We start from the raw sequence: 16,906 nt of genomic DNA on the forward strand, positions 1-16,906 counted from the left end.
GGCAGAATGAGAAGGGATACACAACCTACCGGTCGTCCAAGAACTCCAGGAAAGCCGGGCAAACCCTGAAAATATTTAAGTCATGCCACAATGTTAGAGGGGAGAAAAGGCGCCAAGAGATTGCCCAGTCTGGCACACGCCTGCTCGTTCGTTGCTCGAGCACAAGGCAAAGTTGCGCAAGACCACTATAGAGACAGAGAGAGAGAGACAGACAGTTTGACCAGGCAAGGAGAACACAGGAAAGCCACTGTGTATGGAAGCCGGAGAGCCACCTATAGAGGACCCAGGAGTGAATCCTTCTTATTGGGTTACTTACAGCCGGGCCGGGTGGCCCTTTAAACCCTTGCTCGCCCTATATCGAAAGCAACAGACAGAAAAATGCAAGGCATCAAAGAAACAATAGCGCCAGCATTGCTCATTTGAACAGAATAGAAAGGCTTCCTTGCACACAAGGATGAAAGGCAATTCAAGAAAGTCTAATAGTGTTCTTGGCAAAGAAAACATTAACATGGCATTGGCGTTTCAACAAATTATTAGGGTAAAACAAGTGACATCATTGACATTTGATGGCAGTACAGAAAGTAGTATCACCTTCCATCAGACCAAAATGGCATAGGCTTTTTGCAAACAATCTTCATTGAAATCTTGAGATTAAACTACGTCAGTAACAACAATTTGCAGTAGCCATAAATAAAGGCCTACACAATCTGGCAAAAGCTAATAACTTGCAAAAAGAGATTAGAAACTGCTTCCTCTTAGCAAACATGGTGACAAGTCAATCCTTAGGCAGCGACTGGGGGAACAATGCAGTTACAAAGAAGGTAACTCCAGGGTGTACATATTTATAGAGAAAGAAAATGAGAAAGAAAAGAGAGAGAGAGAGAGAGAGAGAGTGAGTGTGTGTGTGTGTGTGTGTGGGTGTGGGTGTGGGTGTGGGTGTGTGTGTGTGTGTGTGTGTGTGTGTGTGTGTGTGTGTGTGTGTGTGTGTGTGTGTGTGAACATAAACCATGAAACTGAAGGCTGAGTGATTCATAAATGTCACCAAAAGAACAATATGGCGCACTTGCTACCTGCTTTGTATTTTCTTCAAATTATATCTTTATTTTGGGATGGGTAGCTTGAAATGCTGCAATCATTGAGAACAGAATGGAATTAGAATGTTTAGGGTTTGTTCAGCAGTCATGAATAAATGGTATTTAAATGGTATTTAATCAAATGACAATGGTGGGGGCCTGTGAATGTATGAGATTCTGTGGCTGCCGCGTGAACCACATCTACCACACAATTTGCAGATTAAAAAGAAATTGAGGAAAATAATACTGCTATGAAATGAGCCACACATCTTGCATTTGTTTCGCTAAAAGACTTAGGGGCACATGCATTAAAGGATTTTGCGATCGCAAGCGGTGCGAATCGCAAAAATCGTCCGTTTGCGGTCACAAAATCTGCTTTTGGAATGCATGAAGGGTGAAGGCCCTCGCAATTTGAGAATTCGCAAATATTTGTGAATTCTCAAATTGCGATTGCATTTAAGGAATCTCATTTTACGATTCCTTAAATGCAATGCATGAAACTTAAAATAATTACGATTTCGCAATTAAGGGGAACAAATTACCATGAGGTTGAACCTCATGGTAACTTGCGAAAACTTTGAAAAATGCACTTTTGTGCATTTTTAAAAGTTTCATGTTGTGCACACACATGCCCTTAGGGCATGTGTGTGCACAACATATGTGCACAGATTGATTTCAGGGGTGCAACAGGGTGTCCTTTGGACACCCCTGCACCCTTGAAATCACATTCTCAATTTGCAATTCGCTAATTGCTAATCGCAAACTGAGAATGTCTTCCCATTCATTCCTATGGGCCTCTAGGCCCATAGGAATGAATGGGAAGGTATTCCTTAATTGTGACTCGCAATTTGCGAGTCGTAATTAAGGAATATTAAGAAATCGCATTTTTTTAGCGATTTCTTGATGCATTGCATTTTGCGATTCCTTAATTTCGATTCCTTATTTTTCGCAAAAGTTTCAAGAATAGTAGTCTGTATTTAACACTGGGTGTATCAAAGGTTATATTAGAGTGTGAAGAGGTGCATCGTATTATCACATGAATGATATCATCAGTGATGTGATCAGTGATCTCAAATGAGATGTCATCAGTGATGTCATAAGTGATGCCATTTGAGATGTCATCAGTGATGTCACTGACCATGTCATGAATGATGTAATATGTGACATCATCAGCAGTGGATTGCGGGTGCGCGAAATATAGTTAGTACAACTAACTATATAGGAGCAATTTCAATGGTTTTTAAATGCTAATTCATAACTATATAAGGCCTGAAACCTATGTTTTTTCATTGAATTTGCACGTTTTTTTAAATGGTAATACCTAACTATATATGACCTGAAACCTATGGTTTTTTCAGTGAATATATATATATATATATATATATATATATATATATATATATATATATATATATATATATATATATATGTATATATGTATATATATATATATATATATATATCCTGTCTGCCGAAAAGTACTTTTCCTAGTGAGCCAAATCAGAATTGCAGCAGCGGGATGAACGCGACCTGTCAGTTGATGATGTCAGGGCATTATCATATTCTTGGAGCATAGTCACTGAACTATGACCACAGATTTGGACTGTGTTTTCCCCACCCACGGCATCACTTGGACTGCATCCTGTTGATTTTTGGGGAGTTTGGAATGTTGCGAGTTGGAGGGGACAACATAAACAACTAGCAGTGAGAGTACGAACTTGAACCTGCAGTCCTCTTTCTATGGCCGCAAGCATCCTCCTATGGGAGTGAGTATGAGACTTTTTTAGACCCCAACAGCGTTCCCTGTCACACATAGCGGGCATTGAGGAAGGCAAAGACGCCGAAGCGTGTCTGCGAGCTGTTACAGCGATGGCGAGATTTTATCAATGCAGGATGTGACCAGAGAGTGAAAATAAAGCTTATCTGGAAAGCACCGGTGCATGTGTCAGCCCGTATTTCTTGGAAGCGGGATTGGTGGAATATATATATATATATACACACACACACACACATACACTTGTGCTGAGGCTTAATTTTAGATGATGCTTTCAGTACATTTTAGGTGACAAATGTGTTAGGGTTTGGTCACGTGTGATGCTTACAGTGAGTGTTTCGTGCTGGTTGTGCTGCGGTTTGATTGCATGTGATTCATACTGTGAGTATTCGGGCTGGATGTCTTTGGGTTAGATTAAATCGGAACTGGTAATGCTTGAGTTAGATTACACGACGCCTACAGTGAGTGTTAGGTACTATTTGTGTTTAGATTTGATGACATGTAGTTTAAAAAACATTTTAAAGTCTGGTTGTGTTTGTGTTAGATTACTTATGCTGTTAACAGGGGCTAATTGGGATTGGGGTGGCTTGCATGTGATAAATACAGTGTACTAAGAGTTAGTTGTGTTGAAATTGATTACATGTGATGTTTACAACCAGTTATGTAATTATTTTGTTAGGATTAGATTATATGCATTTTTATTTCCCACAGAGATTGCAGGAAGTGAGGTGTGATGTTTAATGTGGAAGGGGGTGGTCATTTTTATTTGTAGTGCATCTAATGTTTACCGTAGGTGTTAGAAACTGGAAGTGTTCCGTTTAGATTGAATGTGCTGTTTACAATCAGTGCCAGGGACTAGCTATGTTTAGGGTAGATTAAATGTGATGTATACAGACAATGTTAGAGGCTAGTTTTACGGTTAGATTATATTTGATATTTACAGTGAGTGTTAGAGGCTAGCTGTGATTAGGTTAGATTAATTGTGATGTATGCAGTGAGTGCAAAGGGCTACTAGCTGTGCTTGGGTTACATTAAATGTGATAGTTTTTGTGATTGTAATAGGCAAGTTGTATTTGTGGAGATCTGGACCCATTATTTCTCCTGGAAGAGGGAAACATAGGCAGCACTGCACACAGTATAACCAGGTCCTCATGTCAGTTCCCATTTTGGAGGGAACATGTAATCCCTGTTATCTCATAGGAAGCTACTGGCTGGTACTGTAATTCCAGCCCAGGTATCTCTGCGGAGATAATGGCAAACATGGTAACATTAAGTAAATTGTACCAGTAGTGTGGGGTCAGGTGAACTAAATAAAAGGTGATATTTACAGTTAGTAAAAAGGCGTTACCTTTGATAGCTATTGTAAGATTATTCCTGTGAATGATTGGTGCATTATACAAAGATTATGCTCAAATATTAGGTTTTGATATCCCTGGCAAACATCACCTGATATTTTTTTCAGTAACTTTTGCATAATGAAATCACAGACCAGAAAGTTAGTAAAAACCAAGTCTTTCATTTTGAAAAGGCAGCCAGTATTATGCTCGATGAACCCTGTGAGCATTCCAAAAAATTTACTTTAAAACAAATGGTCTATAGTTTTATGCATATATGAAAGTTTGAAGAAGACTGCCTAATACCTCTATTGGTAATATAGGGGGATGTAATTTTATTGTAGTGTTTACTAACAGCAGAACATGAGAAGATGTAAAATCACTTTTCACACTCTGGGTTATGGATTCATTGGAATTTGGGAATGTGGACGAAAGTACCAAGAGAACACACAATTTTTGAACATTGTAAATATGCAGTATAAGCATGTCCTATTTGCTTATCAATAATTACTGGAAATAAAATGAGACACCTCTCTCATTGAAAAGGGGGTGCATGACTGTTTGGCTAACAGTTAAAATTCTGTAAAATCCATTCTAAATGAGTGTTAGCTTAATATTGTAGACATTTTAATCATTTTTATAAATTTAGATAAAATGTATATGCTTAATAGCATAAGGCTTCTGGGAGGTCATGCTTTACTACAAATGAAGATGCTAAGATACAAAAATTAATGAGGATTCTTAATGTGGAGGTTATTTGTATGATATTTTAGAAAATAAAGTTATGCTTTAATGTGAAGGTACTTGGGTGAAAGCAGTAAATTAAAGGGTTATGTTTATGTTTAGTGTGTGCATTATTATATTTTTAAAAGTAAATGTTATGCTATGTTATCACAACTTCTATAGCGCACTACTAACCTTAGGTGTTAGTGTGGAAATTCAGATTATCGTTTGAGTAAATGTGCAGCCGCGGCCGGTAGTGGGAGTACCTGCCAGGCGGTGACGTGGGGAGGGGGAATGGAAGGGTAGGGGGTAGTAATGTATGGATTATGGAGCTTTACAGGTAAGTAAACATATAAATAAATAAAACGAATTTTGTTGCGCGCACTGCATCGCATTTGGGGATGCAGTGCACACAACGAAATTCGTTTTATTTATTTATATGTTTACTTTACCTGTAAAGCTCCAAAATCCATACATTACTACCCCCCACCCTGCCCCTCCCCACGTCACCGCCCGGCAGGTACACCCACTACCGGCCGCGGCTGTAAATGTGCTGTTTATGGTTAGGGTGATGGAGTTGTCTTTCAAGGTTAAACTTAAACCACTTCTTTGGAAGCTGTTTGGTTTAGTTTTCTTTTGTGTTATTGTATTTCCTGTGATCAAGCTCAAACTCTAATGTATTTTATTACTTTTTGTTATTTAACGTAAACAGAAATCTCTGCAGGATAACAAAGTCTCTCGGGGACATAACTTACTGGCAAGCTCCTGTTCTTCAATTGCCTATAGGCACATGTACGTAGGTTTCATTTTGTGATATCCTAATAGCAAATATTTGAGATTCGCTATTAGGAAATTGCAAACACCTATGAACTAATATGTCCTTGACACCTTTATCGATTCCTAATGGGGTCGCAATTGACCTAACCCCATTATTATTCATGAGAGAGGTTGCAATTTGGGAACCACTGGGAAACGCTAAAAACACTGGGAAGGTGGCCTGCTGGGGACATCAGAACACCATGTTTTTGTTAGCGTTTAAATAAAGCATTTTTTATTTGAAACACAGCCCATTTTCCTTAAAAGAAAAAGGGATGCATTACAAAAACATAAATGAAAAGTTTTATTTTTTATTTTTTAAGAGTAGGCAGTGGCCCATTTGCGCATGGTTTGCCACCAACTTAAATTTGGTGGTAAAATGCAAATGTTTTGGGACTGCATTTTGGTTGCGAAACATTCTTACATACCACTGCAAGTCGCCATTAGGAAGGGACGGTCTTAACATGTCCCTTCCTAATACCGAATCGCTAACCTAGTTTACTATTTAGTAATAGGTTACCGAATCACAAAATGGGCCTTTACAGATAGAAAAATCTTTTTTTCTAGTCGCGAACGGCCCGATTCAGTGAATCAGGCCGTGTGTGACATAAAAAAGCCATATAGGCTTCTTAAATAACTCCATTACTTGCTCTTTGGTTTTCCGTTCTCCATTCAAGAAGTAGAGGGACCATTTTTTATTGTACATCAGAAAGCTGTACAATAACATATGCTGTTTTTGATTGGCTATTATCTGATTGATTAGTCCCCCTGAGATTCATAGATGGGATCTGAGACAAGCCTCGTTATAGCATCAACCCACATATCAACATGCCCTCTTCCCCAAAACAGCTACACGTGATGAGCACAGCGTTCTAAAAAGAACTAGAATGTTCACCTAGTTTACAGAATGTCACTCTTTTGGAGACATGCTTTTGGAGAGACAGCTTTAGAATTATTCGATTTCCTCTGTAAAAGGCTGCCTTTGTACATGGAAATGTTTTTTTTATCTCTGCTACTGAAAGTTCCTGAAATAAATGTGCCCCAAAAAAACATACATTTCCATTTGTTCATATTATTTATTTAAAATGTTACAGATTTGCAAATATTGTGGATTTCATGATAGTTGTGCAAAATATGAGCTTCATCGTTCTTTGTTCTATCTGCTTTAACATGTTTATTTTAGAATATGTTTTTTAAAAAACTTCTCTGAATGTAGTCATTCATAAGGCATACAGAGTGATTGATGTGTAAACTATATATTTTTAGATGAGTGTTGTAGTTTTCTCTTATTTATCTCATAATGACATTTATTTTGAAGCCTGAGCACCTTTATGCAGGGGATGCATCTGCTGACAAAAGGGCATGGGGAAGTAAAAAGATAGTTAAACTTGTTTTGGAGTTTTAAATAACGCAAACTTGATTAAAGCGTTGAAGAATATGCTGAGGATAGAGATTGGGAAATGTTGACACTTGGAGAAATTGTCAATACAGAAACATAGGGCCTCATTTATGAAAAGTGACGCATCGCTGCGTGAAAACAGCGATGCGTCACTTTTCACTGCACCCTCCTTCGGACACCAATGATGCGTCATATTTACAGTATGACGCATCATGGCGCAAGGAGTTACAGATATGTCAGTATTTCTGACGTATCTGTAGGCGCAAAAGTGACGCATTGCTGGAGTGTTTCACAAAAGTGACGCAACTCCAGCAATGAGTCCTTTCACATGGGGAAGTCCCATGTTGTTAGGGCCTGCGTCAGTCTTACGCCTACTGTGAGGCAGGCGCAAGATTTTGACGCAACGGCGTCCTAAAAGTGACGCAGTGAAATCCTATAGATTTCACTGCGTCACTTCTACGACCCTTCCTTGCGTCAAAACGCCCCCCTTGCATACATTATACCTGGCGCAGGTATAATGTGGCGCAGGGGTTTACAAAGTGACGCATCTACCTAGATGCGTCACTTTGTAAATATGTCGCAACAAGGCGTATTTTTTAAGCCACTGGTGCGTCACAAAAAGTGACGCACCGGCGGCGTAAAAGTGACGCACAGCCTCATAAATGAGGCCCATAGGGTTTATTTACCCTGCTGAAGACAAGGGTAAACATGAATGTTCGAATTATGCTGCAATGGCTTGAAGAAGGTCGTCTGAGAGATGTTATTTTCCAGTAAAGTCTCAGGACTATTCAATGTAATTGCTGTATTTGTCTCTGTCTGTGTGTACTGTCTATTCGTTAATGATTGATCCAGGGGGAAGATGTGTTGGGTTCTTACTGTTGTATGATGGAATGTTTGAAAAGAACATCCATGTAGTGGAAGACAGGGGTTGGAATGCTTCTTTCGAAACATCTGGCCGCTGCTGATTTACTGCCGGTCGCACTTTGATGCTCATTTAGGATTTCTGAAACTTACCCTGGAAGTGGCATCCTTTAAATGACTTCTGGAAAGGGGAGACCACTCGGTCACCCCGAACGTATGGCTGGGTGCCCCGATCCCCCGGGAAACCTTTGCGGGTGGGGGGCGTATCCCGGCCGGTATGCCCATAGCGGCATGGTTGGAGCACGCCCCCACTGCCTAAAAAGGGTGGTCCTAACACCCGCCCGGAAGTCCGTGCACCTCTGGGCGGGATGGGGACGCTGCCCCGCCTTCCCGCTGCAAGATAAAAGGAGCGGGAATCCAGGCAAGCGTCCTCTTGTTCCTGCGCTCTGAAGGCTGCACCACTCGTTGCTCGTGAGCCCTCAAGGGAACAAGCAGCAGTTTTTGAACGTGTAATCGTTGTTTTTCTGTTTCAGTCGTCAAGGCGTAGCTGGAGTCCGAGTCACTACTGGAGAACAGGCAGAGATAAAACAGAACGCAGATATGCCTGGTAAGAAGAGTGGAAAGAGCTCCGAGATGGAACGAATGCTGCGCACGCTGGTGAACCAAGTGTCGGCGATGGACAGGAAGTTCGGTAAAGTAGACCAGCTGGGTCGCGGCTTAGCGGCCCTCCGGAAACAAGTGGAGGCCCAAGCAGGGCCCTCAGGGCGACCTAAGAGGATCGTGGGGCCTACTTTGCCAAACATTACCCCAGGGGGGGAAAAGGGGAAAAAGAAGAAGGGGAAAGCGGGTCCTAGCGAGGCCCCAGTCCCGATGGAAGTCCCGCTGGTCCCAGTAACACCAGCGTCCAGCCCGGTACCCACACCGGATGGGGGATTGCCAATCCCTGTGGTTATCACACCGCTGGATAACGACCAAATGCCTCCCGAACTAGCGATTCAGTTGGCGGCTCTGTTACCTTGGTTGAAGAAGGGAGCGGGGGGATCCGCGGCTGTGGAAGATCCAGCCGAAGAAGCTAGGCAGATTATCGAGCAGCTCAGGCAGACAAGGGGCGCTGGGGCAGCGAACGTGCCTTCTATTTTTCCGCAGGTGGCGAACCCGGCCGCGGTCGAAAATCGGAATAAGTCGACGGACACGACCGGAGATACATCAGAAGCCGGTAAGAGATCGCTCCCAATAATGGGGGAGGGCGCTGTACCCTCAAGGCGGGAATGCTTGGCGCAACATGTTCCTATGGCAACAAAAGAGATGGTGTGGGCAAACAAATATATCAACATGTTTTCATTGTTGACAGACAATCGTGAGTTAGAATATGCCAAAACTCAGAAGGATTTATGGCACCCCAGTGTATGGAGGGCAAAGATGGCTGAATTCAGGGTGGAAGAGTCCATGATGAACTGGATCAGGGCTTTCTCTGTTTTTGTAGCGATTGTGGGTGAGCAAACACCAGAACTGTTGGGAGACCTTGCTTGCTACCAGATCAGGATCACAGGCTTCCATGAGAAGTATGGAGGAAAAGAATGGAAAGGGTATGATGTGGCATTTAGAAAAGCAAAAGAGTTTAATGAAACACTGACTTGGGATTGTTTGGATACTGTATCTTGGCATGCGCAGTTCCTGCCAGGCGCGGCGGGTGGATCGGGGTCGAGTGCAAACGGCTCCAGGGCCTTTCAGCAGAAACATCCACAGCCCTTTCAACCAACCTACGGGGGAGATACTCCGTCTAGATCGGGCGGGAATGGGAATAAGCGAGGAGTATGTTGGTGTTTTAACAAAGGAACGTGTAGCAGGCCGCAGGGAACATGCAGGTTCAGGCATGCCTGCGCAGGTTGTGGTAACACCTCCCACCCCGAAACGAGCTGCCGATCCAGAGGCAATAATACTGGAGGAAAAGGGGGTAACAAGCAGGATTGACACGGTGCCTCGGAGGTCCAAACAATCGCCCGTGGATATTCTGGCTTTGACTCCCTGGCTGAACAAATACCCTGATCATGTGTCCGCTGGGATCCTGCGAGATGGCTTCTCGTATGGCTTCAGGATCCCAGCGGGTAATTTTCGGGGGGCCCCCTCATGCAAAAACCAACTGTCTGTTAAGCACAACCCGGCAGTGGCCACCACAAAAATCGCAAAAGAGGTTCGCTTGGGGCGGGTTGCAGGACCGTTCGGTGAACCACCAACGGCCAATGTTGTGTGTTCCCAAGAAGGAGCCGGGAGAATTCAGGCTCATTCATAATTTATCTGCACCAAGGGGGGCTTCCGTTAATGAGGCGATCGATGCAGACATTTGCAGTGTGAGGTATGCATCATTCGATGAAGCAGTGGTAATGTTGAATCGCCTAGGCCCCGGTGCATTGTTAGCAAAATCGGATATTGAATCCGCATTTAGGTTGTTAGTACTACATGGATATGTGCATGCCGATGGGTTGTTCAATTTCATGTGCCTATTTTGAAATGTTTAGCTCATTTTTGGAGTGGGTATTCCTGAAGGCCTCAGGGCACCAACATGTGATGCGTTATCTCGATGATTTCCTGTTTCTAGGCCCAGCGGGCTCTTGGGACTGTGCACGGGCATTGCAGGATTTCTGCGTGCTCATGCGGGGTTTCGGGGTACCGTTGGCGCCAGGTAAGACGGTGGGTCCAACTACCTCCCTGGAGTTTCTGGGTATCGAGCTAGACTCCGTGGAGGGTTGCTTCCGCTTGCCGACGGAGAAGATCGCCAAATTCAGGGCCTCCTTGTTGCAATGTCTCCGGAACGACAAAGTGACACTGCACCAACTACAGCAAACAGTGGGTCAGCTTAACTTTGCATTGAGGGTTATGCCGATGGCTCGCCCTTTCTCACGATCCATTGCCCAGGCCATGGTTGGCTCAAAGAAGGGCACCATCGCACAAGACTGTCGGCAGAGGTTCGCCAGGACATGCTCATTTGGCTGGCATTCTTGGCGGATTTCAACGGCCGAGTAGTCCGGAGCAAAGCCCCGGCCTCGTCGGCAGAATTAGGTTTATGGACCGACTCTGCAGGCAGAGTGGGGTTTGGCGCGATCCTTGGTAACCGTTGGTCGGCCCAGAAATGGCCAGCATGGTGGGAAATAAGTGGTTTGACGAGCAACATTGGTTTTCTAGAGCTATTCCCCATCTGGGTAGCGCTGTCGGCCTGGCCAGAAGAGTTCCGAAACCGCTCAGTGGTATTTTGGTCTGATAACATGACTGTGGTTGAGTGCATTAACCAGCAGGCAGCACGCTGCAAGTGGATATTGCGATTGTTGAAAGAAATTGTGTTGAAATGCTTGAGACTAAATGTACAATTCAGGGCAAAACATGTGCCGGGAGTGCTGAATAATGCAGCTGGTGCGCTCTCTCGTTTCAAAATGCAGGCTTTCAGGGATTGTTTACCCTCAGCGGAGCTAGTGGCAGTGCCATTTCCCGAAGCATTATGGCAAATCGGCGCCCCGGACTACAAAAACTCGTGGCAGCCAGTTTAGTGCCCAGGACAAGGAAAGCTTATGAAGGGGCATTCCGCTCACACTGTGCCTTTTTGGGCCCTGCATGGGAGCATAGATGGGGTCAGGAGGGGTCCTTTACCCAATGTTTAGTGGCACTTCATGAGGAGGGCCGGTCGGTGGCAACCGCCAGTCGGTATAAGGCCGCCATATTGTTTATGGCTCAGCTCCAAGGGATCAGGGATCCGACAGACTCCTTTATAGTCAGAAAGGCGCTGCGCGACTGGCGGCGCCTAGAGGGTCGCAAAAAGGATACCAGGCACCCGATAGGATTTGACAGATTGACCTCCTTGTTGGCTAAACTGGAGGAGACATGCTCCTCACCTAGTGAGGTCGTCCTATTCCCGGCAGCATTTGCATTGGCGTTCTATGGGGCCCTGCGGGTAAGGGAACTAGTGGCTGCCAACAAAAGGGATACCGAAGGGGGTCTGCACAGGGACCACACGCAAGTGAGGGAGGATTCCCTGCTGATCACGATAGCCAGGTCAAAGACAGACCAGGAGGCCCAGGGGAATAGCATTGTGTTGCAGCACGCTCCAGGTAGTCCCTGTTGTCCAGTGAGGCATGTTGAGGCCTACCTAAAACAAAGGTTGACAACGTGGGGGGCCTTGCTGCGACATGCTGACGGCACCCCGTTAAAAAAGTTTCGGTTCCAGAGGGTGCTGGCAATCACAATTGCAGCTGCGGGCTTGAACCCGGGTGATTTTGGGACTCATTCATTCAGGATAGGGGCCGCTACAGAAGCAACGGCTGGGGTTCTGCAGGCAGACAATGTTAAACAAATAGGCCGCTGGTCTTCGAATTGTTTCAAACGGTACGTGCGGCTGCACATGTTGTAAGTTACTGAAGAAGTGCACTCACGCTTGTTGTCTTTTGTTTGGATTACAGTTTCACGAGCCTGTGACGCAGGGCGGAAATTGGGACCGGCCCAGTATCAGCTAACCACCACTTCAGGAACAAGGAATGGAAGACGAGTGGTCTGGGTCGTGGGCCACTCATACGTGAGGTGTGCCGCGGACATATTCAAGACAGGTGATGCGATCCACACATCTGAGGAATATGGTTTCAGGGTGTCCTTCCATGGGAAGGGCGGCCTGTGTATTGACCGGCTGCAAAGTTTTATGGAAGAATTGTTAGGGCGGCACAGGTCACCGCCATCTGTAGTCATAGTGCACATTGGGGGCAATGACTTGGTAAGGTTGGGCAGACGAGCTTTAATCGAGCACATACTTTCTGCAGTTAGTTGGTTAGCAAAGACGCTCCCGGGGTGTACAATAGCTTGGTCACACATGATTCTGAGGAAGGTATGGAGGGGTGGATTGCCCACAACAGCGTTGAACCATTCGGTAAAGAGGGTCAACAATAAAATGGAGAAATTGTTTCGCTCTGCTCATCTTCAAAGCATACCTCATGGGTGCATCTGGGGGGATCGCTGGTATTCAGATGATGGGGTACACCTGTCCAGGGTGGGGAATGACTTATTGATAGGAGACATGATAGCTTGGCTAGTGGGATTGAGGAGACATGACCTATAGGAGGTGTGGGGGGGCCAGATAGTCGGTCAACTATCTGGCCTGTGGCAGTAAGGTCATGATCGGTGAGCAGTGATTTCAAGGTCCCTAGGGCGGGCGCCACCCATTATGGATGGGAGCGCCCGGGGGGAGGCGGCCATTGGCCCCTCCCATGGGGGGGGCGGCACCCATTACGGATGGGATCACCCAGGGGGAGATGGCCATAGGCCCCTCCCAGGGGGAGACGGCTATATGCCCCTCCCACGAATTTCCCGGGAGCCGGATATCCGCTCCGGCGGAAGAGAGTGCGGGGAAAGGGGGGGATTCCATGCTGTCCTTCTTACGGATACCCCGCACGGGAACTCGGACGACCTTAAGATGTCGCCGAGTGAAAGGGGGCCCCCATGACAAGGGAAGTTACAGTTGGCTACGAGGGTAAAGTCCTCTGCGCATGCGCCACTCACACGTGAGGGCGGAAGTTTGGTGATAGGGATCTGACACCGGTTAAGTCCTTGCCGTTGGCCCCTAACGATAGGATGTACATAATTCGTATGCAATGCATTATGTCATGATGTTAGACTCTGTTAGGAAAATCTTTGTATTAGAGATTTGTTAAGGTTAGCCTGGATACCTGTCTTCATCAAATGTAATGAAAGTTGAATTTTGTACAGGATACACGAAACGTTTTTAATTTAAAGTTTTACATTTTGTTTCATATTTTAATAAATACGGCCGGGGTGGTCGTGAGGCCCCTCTGCCTTCCAAAAGTTCAAACTGTGTCTGTCTCCTACCATTGGGATTGGTGGTGGAAGGGGTGGCGGGCATCCCGGACCATATGGAAAGGGGAGACCACTCGGTCACCCCGAACGTATGGCTGGGTGTCCCGATCCCCCGGGAAACCTTTGCTGGGCGGGGGCGTGTCCCAGCCGGTATGCCCATAGCGGCGTGGTTGGAGCACGCCCCCGCCGCCTAAAAAGGGTGGTCCTAACACCCGCCCGGAAGTCTGTGCACCTCTGGGCGGGATGGGGACGCTGCCCCGCCTTCCAGCTGCAAGATAAAAGGCGCGGAAATCCAGCAAGCGTCCTCTTGTTCCTGCGCTCTGAAGGCTGCACCACTCGTCGCTCGTGAGCCCTCAAGGGAACAAGCTGCAGTTTTTGACCCACCCACCAGCCCCTGTTGCAGAAGTTTGGGAGTAAACAAAGTTCTAAGTCGCAATTTGATTGTAATGAATAAACATCTTGTTGGAATCGTTGCTCTCATCTTAAATCGATGCCAAGAGTATGCATGCAACTGAATACTTGCCTAGAGGCCTTTTTTCCTTTGTAGAAATGTAATGGAATGTATGCAATAAAAAACGTTCTCTGCTATAGGACCTTTTTTCCTTTGTAGCAATGTTTATAGTTCATTGGATATACCTAGATGTAAGTTAAGATTAAGCATAGGTTTTTTCCCCCTAGTAGGTAACTAACTGTCGCATTTATTTAGTCTTCGGTCGGGCGGTAAGGTCATGATCGGTGAGCAGTGATTTCAAGGTCCCTAGGGGGGGCGCCACCCATTATGGATGGGAGCGCCCGGGGGGAGGCGGCCATTGGCCCCTCCCATGGGGGGCGGCACCCATTATGGATGCGATCGCCCAGGGGGAGACGGCCATAGGCCCCTCCCAGGGGGAGACGGCTATATGCCCCTCCCGCGAATTTCCCGGGGGCCGGATATCCGCTCCGGCGGAAGACAGTGGGGGGAAAGGGGGGTAGTCCACGCTGTCCTTCTTACGGATACCCTGCACGGGAACTCGGACGACCTTAAGATGGCGCCGAGTGAAAGGGGGGCCCCATTACAAGGGAAGTTACAGTTGGCTACAAAGGTAAAGTCCTCTGTGCATGCGCCACTCACACGTGAGGGCGGAAATTTGGTGATAGGGATCTGACACCGGTTAAGACCTTGCCGTTGGCCCCTAACGATAGGATGTACAACATTCGTATGCAATGCATTATGTCATGATGTTAGACTCGGTTAGGAAATCTTTGTATTAGAGATTTTTTAAGGTTAGCCTGGATACCTGTCTTCATCAAATGTAATGAAAGTTGAATTTTGTACAGGATACATGAAACGATTTAATTTAAAGTTTTAAATTTTGTTTCATATTTTAATAAATACAGCCGGGGTGGTCGTGAGGCCCCCCTGCCTTCCAAAAGTTCAAACTGTGTCTGTCTCCTACCATTGGGATCGGTGGTGGAAGGGGTGGCGGGCATCCCGGACCATAAAAACATTTGCAGTAAAGCACTGAGGAATCAAGTGACAGGCTGCTGATGTTGGCAGTGCAGGTTCCACTCGAATGTCAGACTTTTCTAGCACGGCTGAGGAAGGTATTTGTGAATTTATAGAAAATGTGTTTTCATTTCATCCTCTGGACCACTGACTCTAATTTCAATAAGAAAACTATAGGAAATACTTTTTTTTTATCAAACATGGTTCATCAAATCCCAGCAGGGGATTAGTATTTTTCATAGGGTGAAACCACCTCAGAACTCACCACTTTTCTAAATGTATTTTGGCACCATCCTCAAATGATATATATTGTGACTGAAATCTTTTTTCACCTTTTCTCTATGCTTCTTTTTTTGGAAACCTTCAAAATCAGGCATTCACTACAATGCATATCAATGGGACAACAATAGTGGAACCTTGACATTACAAAACACCAGGAGATAAGCTTTTTCTAAACTCCCACCTTAATAGTCTCATGAAAAACTCACTATCTAACTTATGTTTTTTGCATTTTACTCCAAATTTTAAGAGTAGGATTTTCACCATAAAAATATTTTTTCAGCGGGCGGGGCTCTACCAGGTAATTGCTGCCCGCGGAAGGAGGGCACTCTGACTCCATCCCAGTCAATACCTACCTGGATAATGTTACTTAACCGGAACAATCTAATGTTGGGACCTCTACTGAAAGCATGGAATGAACTCAGGGCCAATGATGGCTGGCACAACAATAATCCAAAGATATCTTTTTGTTTCCTCTTGTTTATTTAAGAGCATTTTGTCTTCAGTGAGTGCAGTGTTCTAATAGCAATCTATTATTATCAAGGTTATCCTGTCTCAGACTAGCATAGATGTTAAAGGCCCTGTCCCTGGTATAGACTCTTGCCTTGTGTTCTGAACTATCACTTAGATTTGGGGGTTTTACCAGCCTCATAGTCTCAGCAATGAGTTACAGTGCTTACTTATGCAAACTTAGTCTAGTGAAATATTGAGCCACAAAAATATTCCTTTCCATTTGTTCATACACATTTTAAATCCTACAGGTCTGAAAACATTGTGTATTTCAAGACAATTGTGCAAAATATGAGCGTTGTCGTTCTTTGCTCTACCTGCTTTAACATGCTTATTTTAGAATGGGTTTTTAAAACATTTCTCTGGATGTGTAGTCATTCATAAGGCACACACAGTGAAGCCAGGACATTGTGGCCATAGTAAAAGACTCCAGATGTCACCCAATGTAAATGATTTAATAAAAGAACCTATGGGACTGTCTCCCTCTGGCGATTTCTTGCCGACAGTTTCAGCCTTTCAAAAACTCCGAAAGCAGGAGACACCCTGGAGCAGGAGATCACTGGAGCAGTAGATGACTGGAGCAGGGGATCACTGGAGCAGGAGATCACTGGAGCAGGGGATCACTGGAGCCTGCCGCCCTTCTAATCGTCTGGTAAGAGGAGCCAGGGAGGGCCACAGGAGCAGTGTAGAGTGTGAGTAGTGAACGTGGCTGGATCTGGTTGTGTGGAGTATACTGGTGGGTCAGACTGTGAGGATAATCCTTGCAGGGGTCAGAAAGTAGAGAGTTTGGCCCTGTTCTCTGAT

The 16,906-nt window shown here is 45.2% G+C and overlaps 1 protein-coding gene across 1 annotated transcript in view; it reads right to left on the reverse strand.

Moving 5' to 3' along the window:
• Positions 1 to 16,906, reverse strand: part of LOC147693060 (uncharacterized) — a 294,395-nt gene that overhangs the window by 128,107 nt on the left and 149,382 nt on the right. The window contains exon 38 of the mRNA XM_086939574.1: positions 317 to 352. Coding sequence (XP_086795700.1) covers positions 317 to 352 — 36 coding nt within the window. The remainder of the gene's footprint in view (positions 1 to 316; positions 353 to 16,906) is intronic.

Source organism: Lissotriton vulgaris, chromosome 9 (assembly GCF_964263255.1).
Source record: "Lissotriton vulgaris chromosome 9, aLisVul1.2, whole genome shotgun sequence".
Taxonomy (NCBI): domain Eukaryota; kingdom Metazoa; phylum Chordata; class Amphibia; order Caudata; family Salamandridae; genus Lissotriton; species Lissotriton vulgaris.